General features: G+C 28.0%; 2 protein-coding genes across 2 annotated transcripts; one reads left to right on the forward strand and one right to left on the reverse strand.

Moving 5' to 3' along the window:
* Positions 1-1,236: 1,236 nt before the first annotated feature.
* LOC112681029 lies at positions 1,237-2,025 on the reverse strand. Its single transcript, XM_025551295.1, has one exon. The coding sequence runs from the start codon at positions 1,951-1,953 to the stop codon at positions 1,237-1,239; it is 717 nt and encodes a 238-aa protein (XP_025407080.1). The 5' UTR covers positions 1,954-2,025.
* Positions 2,026-2,110: 85 nt separating this feature from the next.
* LOC112681030 (cAMP-dependent protein kinase catalytic subunit beta-like) lies at positions 2,111-9,023 on the forward strand. The gene is made up of 4 exons (XM_025551296.1): positions 2,111-2,116; positions 3,883-4,161; positions 6,235-6,622; positions 8,602-9,023. Exons 1-4 carry the CDS (start codon positions 2,111-2,113, stop codon positions 9,021-9,023), a joined length of 1,095 nt encoding a protein of 364 aa, XP_025407081.1.
* Positions 9,024-11,491: the final 2,468 nt, after the last annotated feature.

Here is an 11,491-nt window from a genome sequence, read left to right on the forward strand (position 1 = left end):
AAATCGTCTTCCATTTTCTGTCTTCCAAACGACACGTCGAACACACAATTGCTAACCACTGAGGAAACATTGAAAACTTATTCAAGATACTGGAAAATTTTGTTCGAGTGAACGTCACAATGTAAATGTAATTACTACTTTATTACGCGTTCGTTAAAATACATTCGATATTTATTGTATCGTACTGACAAGTTCGTACGATATTCGAGAAAAAATTCATGAATACAGTATTTTACCGCATGGACTTTGTGTGAACGTGCAAATTTAACACCCGTTTCCACTGCTTTATTCGATTAAATCCTGTATACGATATATGGTAAAACATTGTCGTCAGAACGTACATGTATCGACAAACTGCTGACGGTGCCTTTCACGTACAGGTGTGTTTAATACTATAAAATACGTTACCCACTCGAAAACATTGGTATTGATCGAGGTGGCATGTAAACATTGTCTCTGTGACTTAACCGAATAAAATATTAATTATAATTATTGAATTATTGTTAGTATTGGTCATACTTTGTCAAAATTAGCTGAACGACCCGTAGTGATTCACAATTACAACCACGTATATGATAAATATATGTAATAATATCACTGATTAAACTAATCATCCAATACATATGTCAAGTCATGATATCACATTCATAGTCTCGTGTACGTACTGTATTAATATGTTAGTTGTGTTTTGTGTTTTATAATTGAGTTCAAACTTATATATAAATCTTAAGATTTATAATAAGTTTCGATGGGTTCAGCAAAATTAGTGTACAATTGTCGGGTGCGACTCGTTTGCGCACATTTACCTTTTTTATGACACGATTGCGCACAAAATCACAACTCGTTTGCGCACACATATTTTAGGTTTAAATAATAAAGGTACAACTCATTTGAGCATATTTCCTTTCTTTTGCTTAATTTTAATTAATTAATAGACTGTATAAAATAATAATATATATGCATATTGTATATAAAAAAAATAATATATAAATTAAGATTTAACTATTTTGCATTTCTAAGTATTTATTATATAATTTAACATCGAGCGACCAGATATTGGCGAGAATAAGATATATATACAACAATATAATACAGATAAAAGTAATAATAACGTCAATGATTATACGCGTAAACAATACTGTCAATTATTAATTTAATATTACAAAAATTAAAATATTTTAAAAAACATGCATTGTAGGTTTAATAAGTAATAATAGTAGTCTATTAGTTATAAAATTATACTAATTTAGAATGATGGCATTTAAGTCCGATTTTCTTTATATAAGTTAAACGATTAATAATATTATTTTTATATTCATTCCAAATGTTTTCCAATTGTATCTCCTTATTAATTATCTCTTTTCCTTTGAAATTTATGATTTTATTGTTTATTGAATTAATTTTTAAATCAGTGTCACTTTGAATTTCAATAATGACGTCGATTACTTGATGTATGTGCGGATGAGCAGAGTAAAACTGACTGTTATATTGTTTGTGATAACTCTCTGCACCATTAGTAGTCTTAGGATTATTAGTAGGTTTATAAGTCCATAATGTTGGAGGAAAATTGCTGTCCGATGCAATGTAATTTTCTAAAATATAATCGGAAAATATAGAAATATTACTAGACGTAGTACTTGGTGCTATCGACATAAGATCACAAAATCCATCAGAAACTTCGTCAGGAGGTAAATAACTTAATCCAAAAAAACATTTCATCCATTCGCCAACTTCTGAGTCGTTGTTTAAGTACTCGCTCGATAATAATTTATGTTGTTGAATATGTCTAAACCAAATTTGCCCTAAATGAAAGTTACAACACGTGATTTTGCAGTAAGGGAAAATTTGCAATACTGCATTATGCGCAGATTTTTCAAAGTCGACATGAAAATTGCTTAAATTTATTATATTACCAGTAATTTGAATACATATATTTTGTAATGTTTTCCACATATTGATGTAAGTATCAGTATGTTTGTTACTTAAAAAACAAAACGCCACAGGAACATAAAAATTGTTTTTAAATACGTGAATAGTATAAAGTTGAACAAAATATTACGCTTTCCTAATACACGACGATTATTTTAAATCATTATATATTGATATTGATATGCTGGTAATTTGTGCTGATAATTTGTACCGATAATTCAATTACTTTAGGTAAGTCCAAATTTAAAAATATAAAATACATGTTACTTAGTGATTATGTTGTGCGCAAACGAGTCGTCCGTTTACAGGTAAACGACTGATTTCGTTGTGCGCAAACGAGTCATCGATATCCAGGTAAAAAATTTAAATTGTGCGCAAACGAGTTGCACCGCGATTGTCAACCCACGTGAAGTTACATTAATAACAAACCGTAAATAATTATATAGAACATTTATTTTATGAGATTTATGAGCCGGGCAGCAATTAAAATCTGATAGATTCAATAATAAATAATAAATATGCGTTTTATATGAGTATGGAAATAACAATAATCTACCGTGAATTTTTAACTTCATAAGATTTTTTTTTTTATCGAACATTGTTGTAGATTCACTACTATAATTCAGTCATTTTCAATTTAATAAACTCAAGGTTTTAGTTTTTGTGACACTCATAATTCAAAATTTAAAAATATGTAACTATTTACATATGACTCATTTTATAATAGTTTGGACGATTTATTTAATTCATTTTATTTTCCGAGACGGACGATAAAAATAATAATAACAACGGTGAGTTATTTGATTTCGATTTAATTACTATTTATTACGTATCTATCAAAATCTAGTAAGTAGTATTAGTACAAGTATTTAATAAAGATAGAAGCTTACAAAGATCTAAAAACTTGTAAAAACTAATAACAAAGTGTAATTACATTTTATAAATCAAAAGAGTTGTGGTTCTAATGCCATCTACGCGTAGAAGCGTCACAACATTTTCGCCGCGGCATTGGATTCGATATTGGCGCCCTTGGTGAATTTTATTTTTGCACTTATTTTTGTTTTATTTTATAGATATAATTTTAATATAAATGTAATAATATAACATTTCTACATGTTAATCAAAATAACGCTATATTTTTTTAAATAATTGAGTCTTTATAGTTAATGAGTTATAATATATATATATATATATATATATATATTGTTAATATTATGTAAGTCTTAATTTTCTATAGATATTATATTATAAAGTAGGATATATGCCATCATATTAGTTAAATAATCGGAAAAACCATTCGTTGGTGGTAATCATTATTATAGCCGTTTATCAGTGTATAATATAAGTGTAAAAGTAGTAAACACTAATAAATAAACATCATCAAGGTGCAATCGAATATGTAATGTTTGTGTATCACACATTTACGCTTAATTTTAATAAAACTTAAAATAATATATGAGAAAAAAAAATGTTATATAAAAAAACCAATTTTAATTTAACTCAAATGCGCCCCTAACTTTACAGCGCCCATGTCGCCAACCTCTAGTTACGGCATTGTCGGTGAGTATGTGTGGGACCGACGTGTGATCCATTCATCACATCCACATCCAATATCATTTTTTGTACACTTTAATAGTGTTTTAGTTCCCCTTGATATTATTATTTATTAATTAACGGCGATGTTTTACCTTACCGTTATGTCTTCACAATAAAAAGTAATTCCGAGAATAATAAGTGTTGTAATTTTTGTGATGCACATTCTTTAGTCCCGTCACGCACCACAACACTGTAGTTTTTTAAATTATTTTATGGCTATTAACATATGTATTAAAATATAACAGCCTTAACTATGGTTAAATTACAAGGCAACCAAAAAACATAATTAATTTTCTCAATTATTTTCAATGCAATTGTCAGTGTTTAATTTTAATAATCTAAAAAATGAATGATAAGAAGTTCAAACAAAATATATCTGTTGATGACTTCGAAGATTTCAAGATCAACAATGATCCGTTATGCTTCGATAATTGTCAAAAGGCAAAAAGTGCTGATTTTCTAGACAATTTCGATACGAAGGATAAATCATCACAAATTTCAGCATCAGATTTTAAGATATCTATCGTTTTAAACGAAAATACTTTTAGATCTCTTGTGTTAACAGAACACAAGAAAACTGGTAGAATATATGTTGCTAAAGTATTCAAAAAGAAGAAAATTGTCAAATATAATCTAGTGAGTTTTTAATTTTAATTCTTACCTAAAAGATATTATTATTTAGAAAGTTGGTTCTTAAACTAATTTTTTACGTGACATTAATTCTTACCATTAATCAGTCATTTTTCTACTAGAAGTTTTCGTTTACTACTTATTCAAATATGATTTAACAATTCAGGTTTTGGGTTAACCCAAATATTTCATTCAAATTTCGGTTAATTTGGGTACGGTCGAATTGCATTTGGGTTGAAAAAATGTAATGGTCGAACCGCACTCGAGCTTAAAAAAGGTATTTCAACAAAAGTATCATGCATTTGAAGGGATTAAACATTTATAAAACACTCATTTCCCTTTCTAGTTATACAATATTTAAATTTAATGCCTCACTGGCAAGAAAAATAGTAAACTATAATAAATTGTTGGCCACATGAACAAATAAATATAATAATAATAATAATAATAATATTGCCACAATAGCGAGTACAAAAACAAATATATGAAAAATAATAATGTGTCGATGACCTCATACAAACAACTAACGAAGATCGACAGCAGATAAGTGGCACTCAAAAACGGCCGACGAACAAAATAAAGAAAAAAAGATTATAATCATATGTGATTCGGTTTCAATATCATAGTAACATTTTTAATTGACAATCAAATTCACAAAATACAAAAAAGTGGAAAATGGATCGGCGCACATTTAGCTCGTGTCAATTATGGTCGGCGCGAAAAATTGGCATGGTTGAAAATTATTTTTTTAATGCTCACCATTGTGTTAAAATATTATATATATTTATAACATTTTTAAAATCTTAAAATTAATTAATTACTATTTCCGTTGATTACGCCATCATCACACGTGAACGGCTGGACCGATTTCGCTAATTCTTTTTTTTGTTGTGTGTTATTGTCAGAAGGTTCTTATGAAAGAAAAAATTAAGAAAATTGCACTGAAAATTAGAAAATTTAAAAATAGTTAACCACCATATAAAAATATTTCTAATCTAACCTTAACACTTTTAATTAATAAAACATTAAATTTAAATTAAAATTGATCAAATGGTTAATACTCGTACATAATATAATTAATTAAATCAAATATTATTATCATCATCATTATAATTTTTTTTTTAACTTTTTTCAATCATTTAACTGTATATAGTAATATAGTAATAACTATATGAATTCAAAAACTATAATCTGTTAATACGCTTTTGAGCATATAAGTTAATATATTTTTCAATATCTTTTATTTTTTTCTGGTACCGTATTATTGAAAGTCTTATGCCAGTATTTTGCATTAAAAATTTGAAATTGTGGCGTAGCATTCATCGATATAATATTCATAATATTTATAACGTATTAATAAAGGCGTCTTCTTTTTGAAGACGTGTATAGTGGAATCAACATTTTTCGTGTACAAGTCACTAAAAATGTTTAGCTATATCCAAAAATACGGTTAAAACCATTTTTATACACGTACACGTAAAAGATCATAGTGGAAACCCATCTAAAGTTTTCACTTCTTTTCTTGAGCAAGTGCAGTTCGACTATTTTTTTTTTTTTTTTTTGGGGTAATAAGTGCAATCATGGTTAACACGGTTGTTTATTTTTTCAATCGGTTTTGAATACACGGGTTTTACATTATGCCATTTATTCGGGTTAGTGTTGGCATTTCTTAATCATGATAAATCAGTGTTTCATTATATAAGATAATATAAGGTTATCTCTATAAGATAATTATAGAGATTTATTTTATATGCATATTATACGATGTTCTCAAAAAATACAAAATCATTGTAGATGTATCAAAAACTAAAAAGTAAATAGATTATTAAATCGTACATTTTTTTATGAAGAGGGGGGGTTATACATAAGTCACCTCACCAAAAAAATACTACTAAAACCACCATTGGTATATTATATGTAAGTTATATCAAAGTCAAATTAATATTTACAAATATTTTATGACCCTTTGTCCTCTGTAAGTATGACTACCTTCCAATTGATTTCACTAGTATTTATTGATAGAAATTTTATCTATAATATATCTACCAATACAAATAAATCGATATAATATATTTCCAGATGAAACGGATAATGAACGAGAAACGGATTTTAGAGTCCATCGATTTCCCTTTTGTCGTTCATCTGGAATATTTTTATCAGGATCGGGATTTCATATATTTAGTAATGCCATTTGTAAGTGGTGGTAACCTTGACATGTACATAAAGCGATACGGGAAAATGGATGAGGACAAAGCACGATTTTATTTGTCCGAAATTATTCTGGCCGTCGAGTATCTGCACAAATTGGATTTGTGTCATCGCGATATTAAGCCCCATAACATAATGATCGATATTCAAGGGCATGTTCAACTCACAGATTTTGGGCTTTGTAAACACATCACGCGTCATACGTATTCATTTTGCGGTACTTTAGAGTACATGGCCCCGGAGATATTACACAGACAAGGTATGTCTATGTAATAAAAAATGTACAAATATTACGTACAAGTAGGTTTCTCCAACGATATTTTTTTTGAATATCGATATCGTTTGATTTTTTGCGATACTTAATCGTGATAACGAAAAAAAATTTAAATATCGATATCTATATTCTTATTTATTGCTACCCTTACATCACTATGGACAGCAGCTAAGGGTATACGTTTATAATTAGCCATTATTAATGATTACTCATTAATATAAAAAAAACCGTTACAATGTTTATGAATTAAACGAAATTAATATATTAATAATAAAACACAATAACTATTAGAATGATTTAAAAGAACAAAATTGAAGTTATTAACTAAACCGTCACCATCAAAAACGATAACTGACTTTAATACTAACGCTAGAAAATACTTCTTTGTATCATTGGTCAAATTATTTTTCCATTATTATACGTTATTTTTGATCGTATCTTGAAAGAAATAAAAACTCATGCATTGATAATATTATATTTTTTTATTATAATATACAAAAGTGAAAAGTATATTTGATTACCGATAAATCGTAAGATATATTTAAAATTAATATTCAACGGTTGCCTCACACATCATATGAACCATTATTATTATATTTAAACATTGATACTCTTCAAGTCAGAAGGGTAAAACATGATATTTATTTTTATATAAACTTTTAAATGGTTATATTTACTGACCAGATCTATTGTCAAATTTATCTTTTTTAGTTCCTGGCCATACAACTAGATAGACTGATACTTTTTATGTGCCATTCCAACGTACTGTATATAGTAAGAATGCCCCTGTATTAGATTCATGCAGCAAGTAATAAATTTAATATCAATGTTTTTATTTGTAATTCAGTTGCTTCTTTTAAATTTTATCTTAATAATTTAGTAATTTAATCACTTAACATAATATTGTACAATAATAACAACAACAAAATGTATTTATGTATATATTTATATATTCCATATTTTCATTGAAATTGGGCTCGCCCGTTTAATAAATAAAATAATAAAAAAAAATATCGTTATGGATATCATATTGAAATATAGATATATTTGGAGAAGCCTAGTTACAAGTATTACGAAATTTAAATGTCGTTAAGTATTGTATTTAAAATGAATTTAACATGCACCTGGTTGAATTGGTATTTGTATTTGTATATCAACCTTAGATTTTCTTATTATTATTATATTAAGATTATCTATATATTGTAGATGTACAAATAGTATTCATTGTTAATATTTTAAGTAGGTATCTATTATTAATACAGTGAGAAACATTATGGTGTTTTGTTTTATGATAACTAGTCATTCTCATAAGTAATAAGTAGGGCTCGATTTTTAGCATATGCTTTATCGGTGAAAATATACGATAGAATTATAGAAAGATAATTCTTAGATATGAATACAATTTGAATGATTCTAGTTACAACGAAATACATTTTATTTGGTTTTTATTTCAGAATATATTTGTATTATATTACTCTATTATATTGTTGCCAGAAACAAGTAAAACCGTTCTAATGTAATGCGGTAAAATAATGTAATAGTTATTTAAAAATATTATTTTGCAACCATAAGATGTTGATAAAACTTATCTTTTTTCTTCTCGTAATATTTGTTCAATGTAAACCATAGTGCTATTTTCAATTATTTCACAAATATTCATATATAATGGCTTAAAACGTGTTAACCATAACGTCGTTTTGTTTCGGATGTCAAATTGTGCATGAAAAAAGCTGGCCGCCGTATTGAAATTAAAAATCTTTACATCCGACAGAATGTTCTTTGTAACGTGCGCGAAAAAAACATATTCTCGATAATGTATATAAGGAACGTCGTGATTTTTATATATTTTTTTTTTTATAAATCTATAAGCTTTATAGTATTAATATTAATAATTTGTAATATTAATTCAATTAGTAATTAATTCTTCAAGATATGTACCTAACATCATGCATGCAAATGCGCAGGGCACGGGAAATCGGTGGACTTTTGGTCTATGGGAGTTACGCTGTACGAATTGATAGCCGGCCATTCGCCGTTCCTGAACGTCGACCCTAGTACGATGTACAAGAACATCTTGAACGCACAGTACAACTGTCCGCTGGGCTTTTCAGGTAATCTAATAAACCTACTGCGAAACATGCTCAGAGTGGACGTCACCAGACGGTACGGGAACCTAGTGAATGGCTTCCAGGACATAAAAAAGCACAGGTGGTTTCATGCGACGGACTGGTGCGCGTTATTCAACAAACAGATCACACCGCCGTTCGTGCCGACGATATTTGACGCCCAGGACATTGGAAACTTCAAGAATCAAAGAAGCGATAAAACGTTCCTGCAGTCCACCAGTGAAACAAATTTGTACGACGAGGAATTTAAGGATTTTTAAATCATACGGTTTATTATTATTGAATTTATATTATACAGGCTATTTAGGTTTAAAAAAAAAATTTTGGTAAGTTAGAAACGATTTATATAAATATACTAAAATATTGTATAGCTACCATATTGTAATTGATTGCTTCAAAATATGCAATAATAAGTAGGTATTAGAAAATATTGTGATAATAATTAGCCATCAATGAGCACTTCATCTAATAATCAATAGAGGAAATTGGACTCTGGATTAGGAGAGACGAAATTTAAAATAATTAAATTGAATGGTAATATACAGTTAGGTATAAAAAAATAAATAAACAATATATTAATAAATATATCATAATAATTGCAAACTCATTTAATACTTATATCACTTCGTAAGTTAAATTTATTTTTACATTTTTTGTTTTTCGAAAAGATTGATAATTCCGTCAATAAATGGGATAAACTCCTATATGAATGACCTTTTTACCTGAATTTAGAACATAGTGTAACCTCCTAGACTTATACTCCTACCTATCCCTTTTTACCTATCATTAAAATCTGATGTAAACTTCTACACAGACCATTTTCAGATAGGAATCATGGGCGTATTTTAGGAGGGGCGAAGGGGCAATTCCCCCTGAATCCGTATTTAAAAAATTGATTTTATGTGAGATACATATTTCAAATTTATTTAATGTGGATCATTTTATAATGAAATCAAATTACGCGTGGTTGTGAATATTGAATTAGGCTTTTTATGAATTAGGCTAACAATGAAAAAATATTTTGACTACAAGAAATATTTACAAAACAACTGCACCATCTTATTTAATGTCTATAAATTAAGTTGTAAAATATTTTAAAAATTAAAATATGCATCATACTTCCATAATTGAACAATAATTTTTTTAACACAGAATCGTGTAAAAAAAAAAAAAACGTATTAAATAATACTCTTTCCATACACAAAACATAAGTAACTACACGGACATCAAACACACACACACACAATTACTTACGAACATAAAATTACGTTGATAAGACAATTTTATAAGTTTGTAATATTATTTTTTTTCCGTTTGACATTTTAAAATAAAATCTCAATTTTACTAATTACTTTTGGAATGCAATGAAAATAAGAAAATCGAAATTAGTACTAATTATTTGCAGGACGTAGAAATAATACAATAGATGGAATAAATTAATGTCTGGTTTTGTTTAAAATAAGTTACGACGAACAATATCCAGCAAGTTACAGAACTACAATTTTATTGAAAAATTACATAATGTATATAACTTTACTATAAGTATGGGTCTGTTTGTATGTAGGTATAAAGTGGTAAATCTATTAAAGTAGGCTGTTCAATATGAATTTTTTTTGTATTCCTAAATGCACCATATTACTTTCTCTAATGATTATGATGAAAACATTCCTACATGAATCGTTGACCATTCAGGCGTCTTTAGATACCTATCCAATCACGTAACTCACATTAAACAGTCCAGACACCCGTGACAGGTACGGGTAGCTACAGATAATGTGTGGCGTCGTAACCTTCGTCTGGTCTAATTATCACGGCAGACGAATATTTAAGTGGAAATGTGTACCGATATAAAAATATATGTACGATACGTTTTACAAATGGATAGTAGTTTCTGACACTATTATTTTTATATTCGATTAACCCCTGGAAAGAGAATTGCTTTGATGCTATTTAATAAATATTTTTTAACTTGGCAGCGTCTTCAATGAGTTATAGATATGCACCAAGCTTATTCGATGTGTATATAATGAGATAAGGAATATTTCTCAAAACAGAGAAACTCGAACAATACCTAATTGAAATTAGGAAATTCTATGTCATTAATTTTTTAAACATGTCATTATAAAATCTTAAATATTTATATCATGTCGATGATATTAATTTTTTATGGTACAATGGAATATGTAAAATAGCAGTAAATGTAATTTGATTTAATACTAAACACATTTTTTGTATAAAATTAGTTTAATCAAAAAAAAAAAGCAGTCAATTAATTGGTATCCATAGGTGTAATAAGCAAATAATCTTCAGCTTCCCACAAATTTCACCAAATTTCCCCTTATGGTTTGTGACGCGTGCACACACTAAAAACACACTAGCTAAAACATAGCGTAATACAAAAATAATAATAATTTGTACTTATGAATGTTACGATGAAATTATTACACCAACGAAAATTGACAATTCACACCATAGGCGTGTACTACACGCTACACACTGAACAAATACGAATAACGCGAACAATAATTTAGGTAATCGTACGCGAGACATCAATTCTATTTCAGATTTACAGTATTGCAATAAATAACGACTCGGTGATTCGTAGAAGACCTATCACCTATTAAATTATAATAATACGATCTATCTGCTAGGGATAATTTTATTTCTCCTGTGAATAATAATTTTACTATTAAACAACTAATGTCAAAATTGAAATAATCACAAAAAA

This window comes from Sipha flava, unplaced genomic scaffold (assembly GCF_003268045.1).
Source record: "Sipha flava isolate LNK unplaced genomic scaffold, YSA_version1 18428_pilon_pilon, whole genome shotgun sequence".
Classification (NCBI taxonomy): domain Eukaryota; kingdom Metazoa; phylum Arthropoda; class Insecta; order Hemiptera; family Aphididae; genus Sipha; species Sipha flava.

Bases quoted from the DNA above. Each gene is read 5' to 3' on its own strand.
- LOC112681029 (XM_025551295.1), bottom strand. From the start codon at position 1,953: ATGTGGAAAACATTACAAAATATATGTATTCAAATTACTGGTAATATA.
- LOC112681030 (XM_025551296.1), top strand. The intron at 4,162-6,234 runs GTGAGTTTTTAA...ATATATTTCCAG, and splicing joins AAATTGTCAAATATAATCTA to ATGAAACGGATAATGAACGA. The intron at 6,623-8,601 runs GTATGTCTATGT...GCAAATGCGCAG, and splicing joins GGAGATATTACACAGACAAG to GGCACGGGAAATCGGTGGAC.